Source organism: Simochromis diagramma, unplaced genomic scaffold (assembly GCF_900408965.1).
Source record: "Simochromis diagramma unplaced genomic scaffold, fSimDia1.1 OVJJ01000753.1, whole genome shotgun sequence".
Lineage (NCBI taxonomy): Eukaryota > Metazoa > Chordata > Actinopteri > Cichliformes > Cichlidae > Simochromis > Simochromis diagramma.
In genome coordinates, this window is record NW_024387523.1 from 20,521,571 (window position 1) to 20,543,536 (window position 21,966).

General features: G+C 38.5%; 1 protein-coding gene and 1 long non-coding RNA gene across 5 annotated transcripts in view; one reads left to right on the plus strand and one right to left on the minus strand.

The window, feature by feature from the left end:
* trappc9 (trafficking protein particle complex subunit 9) overlaps positions 1 to 21,966 on the plus strand; it is a 233,446-nt gene that overhangs the window by 39,006 nt on the left and 172,474 nt on the right. For all 4 annotated transcript variants that reach the window (XM_040021480.1, XM_040021482.1, XM_040021483.1 and 1 more), the window contains 5 exons: positions 1,306 to 1,432; positions 2,952 to 3,097; positions 10,613 to 10,698; positions 18,742 to 18,868; positions 19,050 to 19,182. In XM_040021480.1, the coding sequence (XP_039877414.1) occupies positions 1,306 to 1,432; positions 2,952 to 3,097; positions 10,613 to 10,698; positions 18,742 to 18,868; positions 19,050 to 19,182 (619 nt within the window). The remainder of the gene's footprint in view (positions 1 to 1,305; positions 1,433 to 2,951; positions 3,098 to 10,612; positions 10,699 to 18,741; positions 18,869 to 19,049; positions 19,183 to 21,966) is intronic.
* LOC120727268 lies at positions 1,094 to 20,069 on the minus strand. Its single transcript, XR_005694473.1, has 4 exons — positions 20,059 to 20,069; positions 17,006 to 17,016; positions 16,945 to 16,954; positions 1,094 to 1,190 (listed from the first exon to the last, which is right to left on the minus strand). It is a non-coding gene; the product is annotated as an uncharacterized LOC120727268 (long non-coding RNA).

Genomic DNA, 21,966 nt, shown 5'->3' on the forward strand with positions numbered 1-21,966 from the left:
AAAAAAGTTTTATCCAAGATGGCCGACTTCTAAATGGCCACCATGGTCACCACCCATCTTGAGGAGTTTGCCCCCTCACATATACTAATGTGCCACAAACAGGACTTTAATATCACCAACTATTCCCATTTTCTTACGGTGTATCCATATAAATGGCCCACCCTGTACAGTCCATTCTCTTTTGAGCTGCTTTTAAGCATCTTTCTTGTAGTCGTCGTTCCAACACGGGAACCTGTTTTGATTTGTGGACCTGGAAAATAGCGTCGCACTCCCACAATACATTGCGGCGTGACGTCAACTCCAAAGCCCTGTTAGCATTTCTATTCAGTCTACAGCTTGTATAAAATGTTTTTCTATCTATAAGTTATCTTTAATTTTTTAATTTATACACCTTTAATAAAGTCTGTAATATAGTCTGTTTGAAATGTGATGTTAACAAATTTATTGCAATCAGCATTGTTGTGATACTTAGGTTAAATTCTATTTAATGACATATTTAACACAAAGTTAGTTGCTAGTAAAAGGATAAACACTCAGAGCTGATACTAGTCTCTTCTGGTTGTTAAGTTCACCAATGTTAATTATTGATGTAAGCAAAAGACAATTTGTTGCTAGATGCGGTAACATTATTCATTAATGTATTATTATATATAATTATTGTCTGCTCCACTCTCCCTCTTTCTTCTTCCTTTTTTCACTCTGATCATAACTGGTCTTTTCATTAAGTGGCTCCTTTTGCTTTCATTTGGTTTGGTTAACCAGAATGATGCACACCACTTACAACAATCCTGCTGTCATTGCAAACTTTGAACTACCGCTGTGCCAACAAGCAAAGTTTGTCCCTACACTACCTGGGTACTTCAAGAAAGGTGTCTGTCTTGCTTGCTGGCTAGCAGAGTCTACGAACATGACCATCTGCCATTACAAAAAGCCTGTCAAAGAACCTCCCCTTACATACTCCTAATCCTCCTAAAGGCACACAGATGTGTATAAAATATTTCCAAGTCTTCCCTTAGTGGACACACTTGTAAGAAGTACATCCTGTGGCTGGGTGAGCAGGTGTTGATGGTACAAATTATAAACTATAATTTTTCTTTAAGACTGGGGTTGTTAGTGCTGAGAGGGAATAACTCAGAAGTCAGTAATGATGCCATTTAATTTATGTTGGACACAAAGATGAGTCCCCTACACTGGTGCTCACATCATGTTTGTAATTGTTACTTTCTTGTCCTTGACAGAGTTATGTTTAGTTTGCTTTAGGGGCATGGATTTTTTTTTCACTGTGATGCGCTCTTACATTTATAGAGAAGAAAGAAGTCACCCAGAGTCTGGAGAACTACACCTCCAAGTGTCCTGGTGGAATGGAGGTTATCACCCTTCCTGATGGCTTGAAGCTACCTCCAGTGCCCTTCACAAAGCTCCCTATTGTTCGGTAAGGTGGCAGTCTAGTTAATGTTACTCCAGCGTGGCTCGATTTCTTTCTTTAAAAAAAAAAAAAAAAAAAGTAAGATGTTGCCTCTCCAGTGCACATTTTGTCACAACAAAATAAGTGAAATGGATCCACATTGGTTTATGCTTTCTGTCTGGAGAGACTGCTGTCCCTTGAACTTTTTGTTATACTTTGATCAAGTGATCCCTTCACTTTATGGTTTGATGGTCAGACGCTTGAGAGATGAGTTACAATGTTTTAAATTAATGTTAATTATTGCCACACTGCATGCAATAAAATTAGATTAGTTTAGCCTTTGTCTCCCCTGACAGAAATTTGTCTTGGACAAATGAGTGGGACATCGCACATAAAATGGCATAACATTAAATTCACACACACATTTATAATTTTCACCTTTTGTCATTGAAAAGTTTAACTGATAATTGATGATTTACCACATACTCTTCAAATATGTGCTTCATGGGGAGACAAATGGCGCAGACCAATTGTCTTTCCAGTCATTTAATCAAATTTTGAGTTGTCCTATAAATTAGTAACATAATGCTTTTATCCACATCATAAGCCCTAAGCTTTCTTTAAAAAAAGTTATTCAAGCACTGACTGATTCGTTAACAAGCATACTTCATATGGTGTAACTGACAGTCATTGAAGTGAAGGAAACTTTGGCGAATGTCTAAATACTTAACTGTTGTCACTTCAATTTTTTCTCCACTAATTCAAAGCAGACGGTGAGTTCCTGTAGGTATCAGATTGAAGCTAATTTCATTGGTTTTAGTTTCTGCACCACCACTGCACTGTCCCTTTCCTTATTTTATTTTTTTATTGTTTTTATAAATAACTTAAGATTCAGATATTTCTGATTCCTGCAATTGTTTGTGTATAATGTAAGGAGTGGAGTACACACTTTCTTCAAGTTCCTGTACTTTTTTTGTTTTGCTGAACTTGTAACTTTTAACAAAGAATAGTACCATAATTCTCTCTAACAGTGGGCTCTAATAAATATGAATGTTCATCACAAACACTTTGAAATACCATATATGACATAAGCAGTTGTAAATAACTTTATTTAAAAGGTTGCCTAGATATTGGGCGACCGTGGTTCAGGAGGTTGGGAAGCTCATCTTGTAACCGGAAGGTTGCCGGTTCAATCCCCAGCTCGGTCTGTCTTGGTCGTTGTGTCCTTGGGTAAGACACTTCACCTACCGCCCACTGGTGATGGCCAGAGGGGCCTAGTTTCTGTCAGTCTGCCCCAGGGCAGCTGTGGCTACAACTGTAGCTTTGCTCCACCAGTGTGTGAATGTGAGAGTGAATGAATAGTGGAATTTTAAAGCACGTTGAGGGTGTTGAAAGCGTTATATAAATGCAATCTGTTATTATTATTATTGTTATTATTATTATTATTATTATATTGCTGCCATGTCAAATGATCATTAAGGAACTTTAAACCTTGAATACTTGCGGAAAAATACGGTAACCCATGCCACTGTGTCTTCGTCGATAGATCTGTGAAGCTCCTTAATCTGCCCGTCAGTCTGCGGCCCCATAAAGTGAAAGGCCTGCTGGGACAGAATATATCCAATGCTAGCCCTTTCATCTACTCACCAATCATCATGCACAACAGAGGAGAGGAGCGTTGTAAGAAAATAGGTAAGTCCAATTATGATTTTAGTGAAGATGCCACCGTGTTGGGTCATAGTTGAAGTGTCCAAACCTGGTTTCAATCCACATAGACTCCCATAGATGTTTCCAGTCTGGTACAAAAGCTGTGAAATGGTGGGGACTGGTAACCCTCAAAGTGAGGGGCAGGGCTGTTTTGATTGGCAGTTATGCTGACATAAGCTGCTGTCGCTGTTTGTGGTGCCTTTTGGAACATTTGAATGGAATTATCAGACAAATAATCTAGCTTTTAAGTCTTAGTCAGTTCCTGATCCAAAATCTTCTTCTGTTCCCAAAATCAAAACTGTGGCATCACTGAGAGTTAAAAATGGCCTTAATTCTTTCATCTGGAATAAAATGATCAGTGAGTCTGCTCTTTCAGATGTTGTAATAAAGTTTAACATCCGGGGATCCATGAACAACAGGAGTTATGAAGTTTAATGGAGTTAGAAGTCAGCCCTCCTTGCTTTCTTTGCAGCCATTGGATAAATATCGGACATTGCAGAAACTGAAAATGTCTGTAGTGTTGATGTTTAGAAATCAGAGCTATTAAAAAGGTGCCCGAGGAACAGAAATCTTGTCCTATAGTCCCCATATAAAGTGGGACACCTGGTCAGTCTAGTCACAAATGGCTCGTTTCAGTCCTGAATGCCACCTGCACTGTAAGATTTGATGACCTGCCTCCTAACTTTGCCACATGAAGCTTCCTGTTGTTTGGATTGTTTGAAGTTTCATTTACAAAAATGTTACCAAAGGGGGAAAACAGGAATTTTACACTGCGGAGCTTCAAGTGCTGCTGTTGAAATTAGCAAACAAAAGCTAATTTAGGGGAGACAGTAGGCGTATTAGAGGATTACTTATTGTTCAAAGCATTTTCAAAACAATTAGAAAGATTAATTTTACACCACCTTATGGCATGAGAAAAGAGAGCTGTTGGACAAAGTTAACCATTCTAAACCAGTGCAGTCAGTGTAAAAGGCAGTAAGTTGTGGGTCAGCAGGTTACTGAGATAATAAATTAGAAAAATATTGGTTTTTTAATGTGACAATGCAAATGATAATTGTGATGCTGTCTCTGGATGACAGTCTGTATTGTTTAAGCTGAGACTGAGATCTTTCAACATGCTGCAGTGCTGTGTTGGCTAACTTTACATCAGTCTCCAAACTTAGCAGTTGTCTATTTCATTTGAGTTCTCCACACTTCTCGAAGGACATTCAGGATGTTGTGTGTTTTGTGACTTGAGAACGCCACGATGCAGGATTTTCAAATTGATACCGTAAGTGTATGTAGTTAAAATGTCAGACGAGTTTAAATCTCCGTGGCCTTGACCTAAAGGTCAGAAGTCAGCTTGAGAAGAAGGTGATGTTGGATTTTGAAATTGACACTACAGGTGTTTGTACTAGGAGGCTGAGGGCTGCTGGCAATTGCAGGTATTTTTAGAAATTGTTCCTTCAAATTACAAACTTGGCAAAACAAGACATCAACCTGTCTGGATTTTTGACGTTTGATAATAGGAGGTTCATCTTAGAAGCTGAAAACACAAGTTGTCATATAAAACCACAGATCCTTTTCAAGGACAATGGCACATAGCAAAAGGATTAAATTCGATTAAATTCTCTCATTTACAGTGTCAAAAAAAACTGCTTTAAAAATGTTTCTCATCTGGGGGAATTAATGACTATTAACACTTTTAAACAGGCCCAGAAACTAAGCTTTGGTCCAGTCTTTGGTTCTAATTTCATATGCTGACCATATATAATTTAGTATAAAAGATGAATGCTGCTGATTGTTAAATACAGTATTTCACAGTGGGGTGCAGTAACAGCCCCTAACATCTTATCTCTAAAATGTTTATTAAAAAAATATTCTAACGGGACATGAGAGACAGTTTAACAAACACTGGAATGTTTGACTTTTGTTTACTCAAGTAAAAGTGAAAATGTACAGACTCTGAAATGCAGCTCTTTGAAGGACATTGCTACCATTTTTTTTCTTTCAAAGCTAACTGAATCTTGTTGCTATATTAATATAGTAATAAAATAAATGAGAAAACATGGGAATACATAGTGTTATTTTTTTTATTTTGCGTTAACACCTTAATAGAATCATGAGCAAAGTCGAGGGTTAAATTGAGATGGGGCAACAGGTGAGGCAACCCTAAAATCGGTTGTAGTGGCTATGTGTGGGGAAAAGAATCACAATCTGGTCTTTAAGTGATGACGTGATAAACCCTGCTTCCAGGCCCAAACTACTCTGCGTTTAATAAGGCTGTTGTTATTTTTAACATGTTTTTATGATTTGCATCTTCTGTTTAGTCAGTGATCACTGCTGGCCTCTCTGTTTTTATTACCGCTAATCATTTTAAAACTCAGTTTTTAAAACCTTAGGATGTAACTACAGCCCAGCCCATGCAGCAGTATATTAATGACTAACTTGACTGACCTTGTATTGTGGATGGATTATCTCAGTTGTTCTCCTGACTGAAGTTTGGTCCACTTACAGTATCCTGTCCCGCGATTCCATTTGTCCCTAACCATCGGGAACTGTCACGTTAACTTTTACAGAGTGGAAAAAAGTTAGCGTTCATCCTCCCTTCACTGTGTTTATGTTATGCTAACATAGCTGTGTCGCTAGCGGTCACGTAGCACATCATTATATACCAACTAGCCCAACTTCAGTAACCCTACAAACGTCACTGCTGTTTACTTTCCTGTCTTCATTTATGTTGGAAGTGATAGCAGAGCTGTGCGTTTAAAATTTTCAGAGTCTCTCAGTCAGTACATGGCATATCATGTTTAGGTGGAATCTAGCGAGCTAACTTCTTGCTAACTTGTAACTCTGTTAAATTGAATAAATTCTGTTTTCATGGATGCCTGGATGTTAAACTTAATTGCTACACCTGGTAAAGCAGCAACGCTGATCATTTTATTAAAGATGAAAGAATTTAGACAGTTTTTCAACTCCCAGTAATGCTGCAGTGATCGTTTGACTTATGGACCTGCAGCGTAGTTTGGGCCCAGACATAGTTAATGACATCAGACTTCAGGACTGGATATTTTCTGCTGTGAGCTCCAGCAGATTTTCTTTGTGGACAGGCTTTGATCAGCCAGCCTCTGTTGGTGATGCTGTTGCTTTGAATTAATTGTGTGAATAAACTGAAGTATCATTTCTGCTACACTTGACATAACCCAACTATGACCGTGAACACAAAGTCCTTTACTGTAAATTCCCCACAGTATGACAAGCTAACGTACTTATTCCACGCTAAAGTGGCTTGTATTTTCCTGCAACCTTTGTATAAGACAAAGTTGGTATACCTCAGTTTGTTTTGCAGGACAACATTAAAGCAACACAACTTCACGACATATACAGATCCAATATCTGATTTTAAAAAAACGAGGACATTTAGTGACAGCTTTAAATTTCCAGTTTGTCAAATGCCACTGAGCAGCATTTACCTTAAAATTTAACCTTTCTTGTCTTTCCTACATCTTCCTCCACCTCTGGCTGAAGTTAGCTCACACTCTTCTCTCCCTGGGAAATGCAGGACACAAACATTTTGTTTGCTAATATTTTTTTGAGCTGTTAAGAGATGTTGTATTTGACATTACCTGCCAATTTAAAACAAAACAAACAAAAAAACATTACCCCCTTTATCCTCACTCCTCTTCTGTAACGCTGGTTAGATGCTAAAGTACCGTGACCAGAATTTATGGACATCTGCACCAAAAAAATGCTTTTTAGAGTAATTCTGGCCCAGCTTTGCCCTGAGTATAGTAGTATTAATGATGCATAAATTATGTTTTTTCTCTTTCATCTCTTTGTGCATGATAAGCTGATGATAGACACATCAATAGGATTGTGTCTTATGCATACTTGCCAACCTTGAGACCTCAGAATTAGGGAGACATTCAAAGGGGGGGTATACATATACAAACAACTTGAATTTTACAGTAATTATTTATTTAAAGTAAGTTAAATGTCACCATTATAGCTGTCCCCCAATTATTTAATCTAATCTAATAACTTTAATCTCAGCCACAGTGATTTACTCAGGAACTAATAAACTGAAAAACGTCAAACAATAACATTTTTAGGTTATCTAAGTGACTTATCATGTTTAACCTGAGTAGCGAAAGACCGCGGGGGTTTGAAAAGGATGTGCCGGGAGTTCGCTGTTCTCGTCGGCTCAGCTACATTTGAAGTTTACACACCCACATTCTCGCCTGAAAATATGCTAAAAGTTTATTTTGCGACCCAGAAAGAGTAATAAGAGTAATATTAAAATGAAATAAAACTTTCCCTCAAGTAAATCTGTTTTGAAAATGTAATGAGTAAAAAGCACAAATGTGTTTAAAAATGTAGGGAGTAAAAGTAGAAAGTTGACAAAAATAAATACTTAAGAAAAGTACAGATGCCTAAAAACTCTACTTCAGTACAGTAATATGAAGTATTTGTACTTCATTATAAGCAGCTGAGGTGGGAAGTAAAAAGAGTTTTGAAAGAGATGAAGTCTTTGTAGATATGTGCTGAATATCAATGGTCACTTGAGGAGCTAAGACTGAAGCAACACAAATAAGATGGAAGCAATCCACTTTTTTTTCCCCCTGTTTTCTGAGGTGTATTTCACACTTAATTGGCTGGCTATGAGAGTATGCCTGTGAGCCAGACCTGAGGTTGTGTGGGACTTTCCAGACATTCATATTATAGATATCTTTCTTTTGACTAGCTTAATTTCCCAGGGTGCATGGCTGCAGTTTGCCTTCCATAAATCCCTTTTCCTGCCAGGGTCTGAGGTAGGATTTTAAGGCCCTCTTTTGCAAGTCTATTTACAGCAAAGGGCTCTCCAAATGGACTAGAATGTGTTACATTTCAAAATGGAGATGGGACTACTGCAGCAGTATTTCAATACGTTTAACCCCCCTCCCCCAATACTTCAAATATCTTATTCAGGAATCATGGATACTTTTCTCTCAAAGTTGAAGAAATGTTTTCTGTCAGGTTCTCAGTGCCTGATGAATTTCTCTGATCATTTCCTGACTGTTTGGTACTTTGAAAATCTTTTTCAGAAACCATAATGCGAGCACACCTTTTACCCTGCCCTTTAAAAACCCTTTTCTCTGGAATCTTTTTAATTAAGTTCTAGTATAATTTGATCTCAATATCACTGCTGGTAAAAAAACAGCAGTGATCACAAATTTATTAAGCTCATCACAACAGCTTAATAAATTTCTTTCTGTGAACTAACAATGACCCATTTAAAAAAAAAAAGAAAGAAAAAGAAATCCATCAAGCCTTAAAGAGCGCATGCATCAATTCAAATTACTGTGGATTTTGTGCCACACAATCTGTATTCATAACATGGCCCACAGTGTGTTTACTGTTGTGTGTTACACAGCTGTAGCGGTTTCTCAAAAGAGTCTTTAACAGGTCCACTCTGATAACATTAACACACAAGGATTTCTTTTCTTGTTTCTTTCAAATACTGTAGTCTAGTCAAAGCTGCTGTTATCTCAGAGACACTTGTGTATGTTGCAGCAACGGGAAGACGGCTCTCACTCATAAATCATCATAACTTGGCAAATTATTGTGGTCAATGCTAAACATATCCAGTTAATGTTGGACCTGACAGGTACCCATTCCAGCCGTGCCGCGTCCTGCGACCTGTTTGTCATTCGTATTTGTGCCATATGGATTCATGTCAAAATATACTAGCAAGTCAGATTTAATTTATTCATAATATTGATTTGAAAAAAATGACCTAAATTTCCTCTGACATTAGCCCATCTGCAACATCATTGTCCATTATTACCTCCACCAACGACTTAATGATTTATTGGTTGACTGATTGGTTGCTGACAAAAAGCCTTGTAACTTTAAAACTATGATTCCTAGTGTGGTGCATGTTGTCAGAATATAGAAAGTACTCTAAAAACACTTGGATTTGATGTTTACCTCTGACCTCTCCTTTAAAGTCTACTTTAAAGTCAATAGACTAATAAAAAGGTCAAAATTATAATAATGCTACATGCTGTTTCTTACTGCTATTGTTTATATAACATTGAGGTATATAGAGGAATGCTATATGGGGATTCTAAATATGACATTATAGTTTGCATTGAAATTTAATGTCATATTTGACCTCTCACCTGATTTTTACATTTCACAACTGCCTTTCTTTCAACTTGACCTCAGAATTAAAGTATCATCAAGAGAACGGGCTGCCTAGTTAATTAGAAATTCTGTAGTGTAATATTATATAATAAACTCAAGTTATTGAGTTTAGTGCTTCATGTTAAGTATTGTAAACATCATTTTCACAATGATGGCTTCATAATAGCCATTCAGTTGATGCTTATAGCTGTGCCACACAGTACAAGCATTACCAAAGCTTTTGAAACATTACCAGGGCTCGCAAAATCGCTAGCCCGACATCCCGGAGCTAGCGATATCTCCGGTCGGGCGACCAAAATCTATATCAGCCCCGCCCGTCAGGCTATATGATAACCCAACGGGCGGGGCTGAGATAGATTTTGGTCGCCCGACCGGAGATATCGCTAGCTCCGGGACGTTGGGCTAGCGATTTTGCGAGCCCTGATTACTTGCAGCTTAAGTAACCATCAGAATGATGTTGATAACTCACAAACCAGTAAGTAAACAGAATTCATTGCTTTTAGAAATGGAAACCTATGAATTAAAGTTTATACTGTCAATATTTGCAAAATTGTAGTTTATCAAACTCGCTATCATTATGTTTGAAAATATAGAAGTGTGGTTGGAGCATCACTGGTCACTCAGAAGGTCAAGGGAAGAACAGGAAATCTGTGCCGCTTTGACGACCCCAGGAATCAAATTTACAGCCTTTTTAGAGTCACTCTGGGTCCTTGTACACTTAAAGGTGTGTGTTACAAGCTCAACAAGAGGATCTGCTCTTCTGCTCTGTCCTGTTTCTTGTCTATTGGAATGTGTCAGTGCGTAGCTGTTGCCCATTTGTCATGGTTAGTGTGACCGATTGTCAGCCTCTTACAGGTTTTCTCCCCCTTTTACTGAGAGGTCATGGAAAGTAGTTGAACCATTAGATCCAAGCAAATGCGTACAAGCTAGTTTTAGGCACAGATTGCTTACTGTTGGGGAATCACAGGTTTTAACAGCATATGAAAAGAAAACAAGTTCCTTTTGTAATCTGTCATCTAATCAAAAAAGTGATATACGTTTTGTGTGGCATTGTATACGTCATCACTGCTTAGCTGAAAAATCCAGGAAGTTTTTCTTTAATTAACTTCCTGTTTGGTAATGAAGGAAAAAGATGCAACAAACTGATTGAACAGCTGAAAACGTATATCAAGCAGGAATGGAAAAGTCTTGGTTGTTTTTTTGTTTTTTTAAACAGTGATTGTTGCCTTTGATCATGAATGGCGTCATAGTGTTATGGTGGACTTTACCATTAATTGCACCTGGGTTTTAATACCACTAAAATCTAATGTTTTTATGTCCATCTTTCTCTAGATTTCCAGTGGGTTCAAGGGGATGTTTGTGAAGTGCAGCTCATGGTCTACAACCCAATGCCTTATGAACTGCGTGTAGAAAACATGGTAGGTCGATTTATGACTCTTAACCTTAACAAGTGCACCATAATCATGGTAAATATCAAAGCACAGAAAGTAGTTGCTATAGTAATAAGTTCTTAATAATACTGGTTTTCAGTTATTCTTGTTTGCTTAGTTATCCTACCTTAAAATCTTTATTTTTTCTGACAGTGAGTTTGGGAATGATTGCATTTGATTGTGAGAGCTCTTCTTCCTCCAGTGAGAGATCCATCTCGTGATGCTTGTATTGCTTTATTCACCATCCTTTCAGAGGTCGACCGTTCCCTTTCCTTTTCTGTACTGAGAGGAAAAAATATTTTAAAGTGGACATGAAACACATATCATATATAAAGGCTAATTTACACTATAGAGCCATACTCTCTAAAACGTACACATATTTAACGCTGCCTGTGAAGCTGCATTTAAGAACTCAGTGCTCAAGGTTTTAACCAACCAGCACAGTCAACCTGCCAATTATTGTGTTTATTGGCTGGTTGATGCTAATAGTGCTTAAACTGATGTAAGTCTAACTTTAGGCACTTATTTCTTAAATGCAGCTTCACAGGCAGCGTTAAATATGTGTCAGTTTTAGAGAGCAACACACCATGATGTCTTTATACAGACGTCTAGTGTTTCATTTCTACTTTAAAAGAGACCATTTTAACCATTTTAATATTTAATAGTCAATGTATCTCCAGCTCATGCATAGATCTCTACGGCTTCAACATCCATTTCTAACTTACAAACGTTGTCACTCTTGCTTTTTTTCATGCACACATGTTAAGCCACTTTATCAAGTCAAGGGGTGGAAAACATTTCCCAATAAATTGCTTTTCTTCCTGCTCATTGCTGTCTCTGTTTATGAATGCAGTGATGTGGGACCTCCTTGAAATGCAAAGCAATCCTAAGGCTCGAAAAAAGGCCAGCAGGGGAAAGCCTTGCTTTATGCTGTTAGATAGCAGTGGCATACAGGAGTGTACACAATGCATTACATGTCAAAAGTGATGTTGCTTTAATTATTTGGAAAGTCGAGAACAAATTACCGTGAAAGTTTTGTGACAGAGCGTAAGCAGTGACAGTGGACTCCTAATTGCGGAGGCCATCTCAGAGCTGGTGCCAAACAGACTTGGACAAGTCTTGCTGGTTGATTTAGCCATGCTGCATCAACACATAATGGCACATGCTGTTACAGGAGACGCAGACAACCTGCAGTTTGGAACATCTGGTAACTCAAGGAATAGTCACAGTCCACTTGTCCCTGAATTTGCATTTCTATGTGTAACAAGCCAGATATTTGTCTGAGAAATATCATTTCTCTACACCGACTTTTAAGATATACCATACTGTTGACTTTCTGAAAAAAACTAAACTAAATCAGCATCTTTAAGTCTGTGTAGGCTTTTAATAATGACAGAAGGTGACTGGACTCTTCAAGCTATTTGAAGGCATTTCACCTTTCATCCAAGAGGCTTCTTCAGTTCATTCTTTAAAAACTTTAAAGTTAGAGATCATTAACATTTGGTGGCTGAACTACAACATTTCTTGTTGCCCCCAGTTTTATATAATATTTCACAGTAAATGCAAAGTTGTGTGCATTTGTAAAAAAAAAAAAAAAAATGAAAAAAATGATTATTATCACAATAATAATCATTTTGTCTTTCTGCTGATTCCAGGAGGAATCCATATTCAAATATCTGGAAAGACAGCATCACTCTGGAATATGAGAAAACATTATACACATTTATGTTATCATCCAACAGATGATTCTTAAACCCTCAAACCTCCTCAGTGAAGTATAATGATGGTATATCAAAGATAAACTGGAAGAACAAAGGAGAAAAAAAAGTCACAGTTTCAGTCAGAATTTGTGGGTTAAATTGTGTGCTTAGAGTCAAACAAGCACAATAATTTTAATAGCACGAGTGTTTTTGTACACACTAAGTACTATGTATTGTGTTTGAACTGACCACTCAGTGTTCACTTTATGGTGTGCTATTGTGCGTTGGTTATTTTGTAGTGCTGTTTGAAATCTGAACTGTATATTTCATCCTAGTTGTTATTATAGATTTATGTCATGAACCAAGCAGCCAGGAACACACAGGCACAAATGTAATCTTTGAAAAAAATGGGTTTTATTATACCCCAAAAATGACAAGATGATTACAAAAATTCAAAATAACAAAAATAAACTTTTTAAGAACCAAGTGGTCCCATAAAAGAGGTTAACTTAACAGAACGCTACTCAAAAGTCACTTAACAAAAACATAACTCAACAAACTGACCTGCCCAAATGAGAAACAGCTCCAGTTATATAGCAAATGAACAAACCGCTATATACACCACAGGTGAAAACTAGAGAGATAACAGCTAACCATCATTCAAGAAGAACCCCATTCCCCCTACATGATCACAATAGATGGTTCAGTCCACCCTCAGCCTCCACTTTCAGCCAAACCAGGAAGGACTGGAATAGAGATCGGGTAACTCAGAAAGAGCAGAAATATAATTAATATAACATATACCTATATAAAATAACAAACAATGCAAAGCAAAGTCTATGCCACCATTTGGACTATAGCTTAGTGCTGTGATGCATTACAGGTAAACTCAAAATATCAAATTAGTTAACTTATGATCACAGAAGCTTTAGAGCATAATGTAAACATAAGACAAAAAGATCAAATGAATATTATCTAAGTATTTCAATTGTGTGGTTGCATGCAGCCATCACAATTTATATCGTGGTCCCTGTTAGTGGGTGGGATATATTCAAGTTAAACTAAAACTTTTGTCCTCAGAGGGTTGTGTTGAATGCAGAAAAATGGGCAGTGGTCAGTGTCTATCAAAAGTGGTCCAAGAAAGAAACAGAGATAAACCAGACACAGATCATGGGCAGCAAATGCAAATGGGCAGCGAAGGCAGGCCCATGTACTCCGAGCCAACAGACGAGCTGCTGTAGCTTTAGCTAAGCAACACACTATGAGACAAACTGCACATAAACAGTTTGTGTGTTTGCTGATATTTTTGAGCTCAGAAACTCTGCATTTGAAATTACCTGCCGCAAACTACTGTTGCATAATGATACCTGGCTAAATTCATTGTTTTAACACTGTTTAGTTTTCGGTTTATTTATAGAAGTGTCAAAAATGTCTTGTAAGTGCTTATTTTACTTTTTCAATAAATGGTTAAGCAGCTGTGTTGAGCCATTAGGTCTAATATGAAATATTAGGTAAACACAGTTGTTACTAATCATATTAATTAGGGTTCTGCATTAATGTGATTGGTAACACCTGTGTTTACCTACCCTATAATGTCAAAAAGCTGTGCAAAGCCCAAGGGAAGAGGTTTAAGATGCTACTATGCCAGTATGTTGCAAGGTGAATTTGTCACACAGACAAGGTCAGATATGCCACCATCTCCTCCCCACCTACAGGTAAACTGATCAGTTCACAGATGGAGACTGAAGCTTTCACATCTCCATGGCAGCTGGGAACCTTAGGTGGTGTTGTAGAGTCACGCTGGTAGACAGACAGAATGACGTAAGCTGCCAAGAGCGCCCCTGTAACCCAGACAAAGTGACTGCCGGTACACTAGAACAACCATTTATCCACTGTACGAAACCAGCTCTCTGAAACACACAAACACACAGGGTCACTTTTCCTTCTTCTCTCATCAAGGTGACCCTTTAGTTTGGCAAGGCAGCCTCTCCTTCTGAGTCACCACACGACTTCAGCGCTAACACACAGCTTTGCTTTGTGCTTTATCGATTTTCTGTTAAAGTGGTGCTTTTTACTACAACCGCCAGCTTTTCATTTTCAGAGGGGTCACCATCAGATGCTTCTTTCATACTTTCAACAAACAAGTTTGGGTATCTGTTTGCTTTCTGTTAAAATGACTCTTTGATTTTTATTTTCTCTTTCATTTACTCAGGTCAGCCCAGATAGTTATAATAAATATGGACTAATCATTTTCTTCAGTCATGGCGGGAAAAAAAAAAAAAGCAAATTTAATAGAAATGTCTGCTGTCTGGCTTTTGTTATAAAACGTTTGTTGTTGCCAAAGTAATCACAAATAATATTCAAGCTATAGTGACATGAGACAAATCAAAGGGATAAGTGCATTCTGTTAGTAAAACTCAAACAGTGCTGCTCACTTTGCTTCACCTGGTTTCTTATTGTTAATGAAACAAGCTAATGAACCTTTTAAAGGCAGAAAACAGATCAGCTGTTTTGAGTAGCTTATCACTGATGCTTCTGCTATTAAAAAAAAAAAGCTTATAATGTCATGAAGTGAAAGCAGTAAGCGCTTAAATCACAGCGGTGGCACCTCAGAGCCTCAGCTCTTAGGCAGCCTTCTCTCTAGTGAGGTAGTGTCTGCTTTTAGGGATTGATGCAGTCATTACGTCACCTCAGTCTGCCTTGTTAAACAAGGCTGAGTGTACTGGGAATGTAAATAGTTACTCAAGGGGACATGATTAAGCATTTATAAGAAAACTTGAAAGCCACAGATTTACTGACTAGAATTGAAACTTAGAGGATTTTTTTCTTCCACTACAGCCAAGTGGGCACAAGCTGGGATTTTTCCCTTCAGACTCCTACAGACAGTTAATTTCACATCCTGTTGTGATCACCACCAGGTAGTACAGGCTGCTGAGATTGCTAATAAGTGCCAAAAAGTTACGTGATTTGTTTGCCTTGTTTGCTAGCAAAATTATCCCAATAGAAATTTAATTTGATAAAAAAAATTAATAAAAGTGGGGAAACAAATTAAGGGTTCTTTACAATCACAAGATCTTTTAAAAACATGTAAAATTGAAAATGAAATGGGAATAATTTGAAAGGATTTTCTTTGTTTTCAAGAAAACATCATGAACTAATTCAGATCAGACATGTTTTCCAATGCATTAAGGATAAAGACAGAATAATCTTCTAATCCTGACAGCAGTATTGATGGGGTATGTCGCCATCGAGACATTTGATCAAAGAAATTTGAGTCACAGATCCATTACTTCATAGTGTTACCAAATGAGATAAGAACTTATCCTAAACGTTGGCATATTACTGTGTTACACCAGCCAAAACTTGGAAAACATCTTAATGCAGTAGAATAAATAAAATATCACAAAACAAAATACCTTGGAAGGTTTTACAAAATGTTATAAAAAGTCTTGAGGTGGTAAAACGTTTCTGTATCTGTCCTTGTGGAAGTGGAGCTCAAACAGAAGTGTTCAGCTGGATGCCCAGTATGCGGTGCAGACTGGTAAGGGGTCAGAATCCAACAATTATCCATAGCCATTCATCACAGTCATTTGGACGACCTTTGTATCAGCTGATGGTGTAATTCAAAAAGTGTGTTGCTCCAAATCAAAGAAGTCACTTGGTTGAGTGACGAAACGTTTCTCCCACTGAAAACGCTTCGTCCAGATCAACAGAATCAACTTTTGGAGACGTTGCCCCAAACTGCATTCACACAGCAACAGTGCTGATGAATTACCTCGGCTAATAACATTCAAGCAGCTAACGGGGCTAATGTTCAGGCCATTTGTTATTCAGTTGTGTGTTAAGGCTTAACCCCCCCCCCCCCCCCCAATTAGATTAGTCTAATTCCCCACATTCTTCTTATTGCTTAGATCAATGTCTGTCCCCCAGAACAGTCATGAAGTTACTCTCTTTACTGTGGCAGTAAGTGTGTAGTAGGTTTTTCACTGAATCTCTCAAATAAGGATTTTAGTATCTAGCCTGATTTAATTGATGTTCCATGATACATGTATTCTTTTTCTAGTGCAATTACATTTAGTACCTGGTGGTAGATGTCACTATGGACTACAATGTTGAGTGATGACTCGTTTTTAGTGTTTTTCAAGTCATTTCAGTTCACTTCAGGTCAACAATATAGCAAGAAATCACAATGACAGCTGCATAAAGGTGCTTTATATTTTAAGGTAAAGACCCTGCAGTATAGGGGAGAAAAACCAACAATCAGTGGAGCCCCTTTGTGCAAACACTTTGCGATGGTGGGCAGGAAAAACTCCCCTTCATAGGAATAATTCTCTAGCAGAACCAGGCTCAGAGAGATGCATTTGGTGTGAGAGGTTCGGGGTTTTGGGGAAAGAGAAAACAACCAACGAGAGCATAAGGAGACAGAACAAAACACTAATGATATGCTGCAGCATATACACTGATCAGGTATAATATTATGACAACCTGACTAATATTGTATCGGTCCCTTTTTTGCTGCCTAAACAGCCCTGACCTGTTGAGGACTCTGCTAGACTCCTGAAGCAGTGCTGAAGGTGTAATGTGGTATCTGACACCAAGATATTAACTTTAGATCCTTTAAGTCCTGCAAGTTATGAGATGGGGGCACCATGGAGCGGACTTGTTTGTCCAGCACATCCCACAGATTCTGGATTGGAATGAGACACAGAGAATTTGGAGATCAATGCCTAAAACCCATTGTTGTGCTCCTCAGATGATTTATGAACAGTTTTTGTTTTGTGGTAGGGCGCATTATCCTGCTAAAAACACACCACTGTCATCAGGAAACACTGTTTCCATGAAAGGGTGTGAATGGTCTGCAACGATACTTGGGTAGATGGTACGTGGCAGTTTGGGTGGTGGATAGAGATCAGCATGGGCACCCTGACCGGTCTGCAGCTGTGCAACAAACTCTGATGCTCTGTGTATTCTGACTCCTTTCTATCAGAGTCAACAAACTTTTTTTTAGCAGTTTCAGCTACAGCAGCTCATCAGTTAGATTGGACCACTGAGGTCAATCAGCCTTCGCTGTGCATCAGCGAGGCTTGCCTGCCCATGACCCTGTCACTGGTTCACCACTGTTTCTTTCTTGTCCTCTAGGACCCAGAAGTAAGCCTGCAGCCTGAAAGTGATATGCGTTTTTGGACAATATGAATACTATACTTAGAAAGTCTTTAAGATTTGATTGAGCCTGATGTTTTTGAAGACTTTGAATGTGAGGAGAAGGATTTTAAACTCAGTTTTGGATTTAATTGGGTCAGTGGAGAGAAGCTAATGTGGGAAAAATATGGTCTCTCTTCCTAGTCCTTGATGGTACTCCCACTGTAGTGAGTGGAGAGATTTAGAACAGCCTCATAATGAATTACAATGGACCAGTTTAGAAGTGATGAATTCATGAAGTGGTTTCTCAGCATCATTCTGAGACAGAATTGATCTAATTTTAAAAGTAGTGAGATGTTTTGTGAGAGAGATTTTCAATTTTTTTAATATGGGTTTTTTTTTTGGGACTTTTCAATTGCTTTCTTTCACATATAAGACCCAATTAATTTCTACAAGATTTTCACCTTTTATAAGGTCTTAATGTTAACGTTACCTTCAGCAATTTATCATAATTTATTTTTTGACCTGTCACACTTCAAAATAATCATTTTGACATCTATGGCTTAGCTGTAGGTGTAATAAACCAGAAATATTATCTGAGCTATTCTTCACATCACCAACATTTTACAGTTGATTTCAATTTAGTTCAGACACTTTGATTTAACGGTTCAAAGTTACCCTTTGGACGGCCAGTGCAAGATTTTGTAATGCATAAAAAACACTTGAACAGAATCTGCTGCTCTCTATAATATCTGGATTTGGCCAGCTGAATTTGAAACCTTTTTGATCCCCCTTCCTTCTGTGTTGTCATCAGTAGGACTTATTTTCATTCACCTCTCAGGCATACATGGCTCAAATGGTTATTTCCCGCAGAGAATGATTTTCTTCCATGGAAATGGCCATCTCATTCCGCCAGAAATTTAATCTTCAGGACATCGTGGATAGATTAAGATGATGGATCATTTGAAATGTTTTGAGAGATACTTCACACTGAATTGGTGTTGGAAAATTGATCTGCTGCACCTCACTCTGCTTTTTCAAAAGGAAAACAAATGAGGAACCGTGTTGGGCCAAAAGATGAGAGACTGGTTTTGCAGTCAGTTTTCCTTGGTTTTGGCACGGTGGCTTTTGCCGAGTGTGATTTCTGCATTACATCCTGGTCATTCCTACTCCTTTTGTGTGTTGCATTCAGGGTTTGCTGACCTCTGGAGTAGAATTTGAATCTCTGCCTGCAGCGCTGTCTCTGCCTGCCGAGTCTGGCCTGTACCCTGTTACTCTGGTTGGCGTCCCACGTACAGCCGGGAACATTACTGTCAACGGTCAGTGTGGCTGAAAAGATTTTTTCATTACTTGGATTGTTGCACATAATAATTAGCTGGAAAGATTAGCTTGTGTTTTTGCACACACTTTTGAGTCAGACTCCTTTTTAAAGGTCAGTGGTTCACCATTCCACTCCAGTAATTTCATCCACTAAAGATTCTATTTTCTATTTGAACCCAGGTTACCACACGTCAGTGTTTGGTGTAACCAGTGATTGCCTGCTGGATGGCCTGCCTGGTGTGAAGACTAGCGGCTGTTTAGTGGAGGTCATTCCCGCTCTTCCTCGCCTCCAGCTCCAGACGTCACTGCCACGGTCAGGAACTCTCTGCACGCTGTCTTTGCTATGACACTAATTGTTCACTAACAGTCAGTGTAGGAAAGATCTGACTGTGTTGCTATGCTGATAATGTCACAGGTCTCAGTAGGCCAGGGGTAAACACTGGGTAAGCCTTGCTTTGCCAAATTGGGTGACGAAAGGTTTATATGTGGTTCACAACACCTGTTTAACAAAGATAACACTTCAACACTAATTACATTAGCTGGCAGCCAAATTAGCTAGACTGGGTTACATATATTTAATACAACATTTTGATGCCCACAGCAAAAGGCTAAAGTATTTCATAACTACTTGGTAAATTATTTAACCACTGAAAATCATGTTATGCTTTGTGGTTTCTCTCTACTAGCGTTGGCCTTTTGGCCTCATTTTTATCTTTAGTAAAGTAAATTGAAGTGTTAGACTGCGTCAACAGGCAAGAACATTTTCCCATAAAAACATAGGAAGGGCAAAGAGTCTTGCTTTGTTCACCCGTGATTGATGTGAACACCCTCAAACACCTTTAAAGCTTAAAGTCAGCACTTTAGCTTCATGGTCATTGTTTCATTGCACATCCATTGTGCTGAGGTACAGAGCCAAAACAATGACAAATGTGCGACTGTTGTACCACTCACAGACTCCTCTCTACTCATAGTTTTTACGCCCAAAAGTAAGAAAAGTTAACATTTTGAGTAGTGTGTTTTTGGCCAACGTGATGCAGTTTGCCCTCGAGTGCATGTGCAGGTTTCAGGTTTACACCATTATGTAAAAGTTGCCTGTGTTAGTATTTGTGTTTATTTCATGAAATGTTTGTGTTCAAGTATAGCTATGAAAAAGGGATCTCTTTGTGGCTGAGTGGTCTTAAGGTCATACCAATTACAAACCAAAGTTATATCATAGCAAGCATATTGGGATCCTGTGGTGAGAACAGAAACACTTCAAAGAAATCAACAGTGTAAAGCTTATTTTAAACCCGGGGCCCTATTTCAGGAAACCGGTTTAGAAAACTCAGAGTGAAAAACGACACTCAGGGTTGAGTAACCCCGAACTGTCCAACTCGGAATATTCGGTTTCAGAAAGGCTGATAACAAGTAGTTCAGTCAACGCGGAGTTGCTTTAACCCCAAGTTAAGCGCGCGCACGAGGATACATAAAGCCCTGATTAGTGGAGCACAGATTAAGCGAGTCACCATGGAGACGGAGGGAAAGAAGGCGCGGTCAATGTATTTTACAGCGCTTGAGGCCGAAATTCTGATGGCAGCATATGCCGATAACATGCAAATTTTGCAGAAAAAAGTAACACAGCCTCGGCTGCAAAAGAAAGGGAGCATGCATGGCAAAACATAGCCGACAGAGTCAATGCGTGAGTGTTAATGTAAACATTGATCTAGGGATTTCCACCCATTTAACACGTTATTTATTATATTTTATTTTATTTTTTATTTCATACATTTTATTTTGTGATGTGATGTGAGCGCAGGTGCAACCCAACAGGCCCCAAATGTTCCTGGCAGCAAGTAAAAATGAAATATAAAAATATAGTCCAAACAGGTGAGGTGTAATTGTATTATGAGCCATAGTGCTTGGTCTGTTTGTCCGATGTAAATCAATTGCAGTTAGAGGCTACATTAATTTCCCCTCTGTAAGCACTTATTGAAATTATCTGAGCACATTACAAGTACATATTTGCTTACTCTGTATGCTCAAATGTGACCCGTCATAGCCAACAGAAAAAAAAGCGGAGGCCCGAAAAACAGGTGGGGGTCCTCCACCACCACCACTCACAGAGGCTGAGCAGTTGGCTTCCACATTTGTGATAATGTTGGCAGCATCACATATGATCTTCACAGTGCAGAGAACACAAAGCAGCATCCATTACTATAATGAAATAATTTGTTAGTTTGAAATGCTACAGGGAACTATGTACCTGTACATTAATGCTGTGGAAAGACTTCCTGTTCACATAGTCTCCTTCATTTACTGAAGGAGCAATGATTGGAATGTGAGTGCCATCTATACAGCCAATCACGCCTGGGAACCGTGAGAAGAAATGTAAAATTTAAGTAGTAGTTCAAGTATCACCACATTATGGATTAAGTTTTGTTCATCCTGCTACCTGCAATTTTGTGCCATCCCTCTTTGATAAATCTTGTGGGTCTATGACCGGGGAACACCACAAACGAGTACAGGAGACGTTTCAGTGCAACTGTAACATTCCTGACTGCCCGACAGACGGTAGCCTTGGAAACGTGCTCAGCGTCACCAATATTATACAGAAAGCTCCCGTTTGCAAAAAACCGAAGTGCAATACAAATAATATGTACAGAACTGAGAGGATGTCCGCGATGTGTCACATGAGCAATATTAGGCCTGAGGATGTTATTCAAATAAATTATAGATTGTGCTGAAAAACGGTAACGTTCACACAGGAACTCATCAGGAAATGATAAAATGTCCAAACACGCTCTGATCACTCTCTCCCGGCGAAGAGCTCTGCGGAGAATTTTCTTTTAAACCCAGGTCATGAACCACATTATAGCCCAAGATTGTGTGTTATTTGAGAAATGAAAGTAGAAGTCACGTGGTAAGATTTCTACCAGTAAATAGCAGGTAATGCACGCCGTCTGGACTTTTGTAAATCATTCTGACAGGAAAGCTGCTTTAAAATTCACTATTTAGGTCATGCCTGTGTAAGTACAGCACTCATCAGCTTTTGATGTGGAAAATCTTTTTATTCTCTAATGCTGGAATATAGTTCGTGTGTCTACTCGAACAGAAGTGT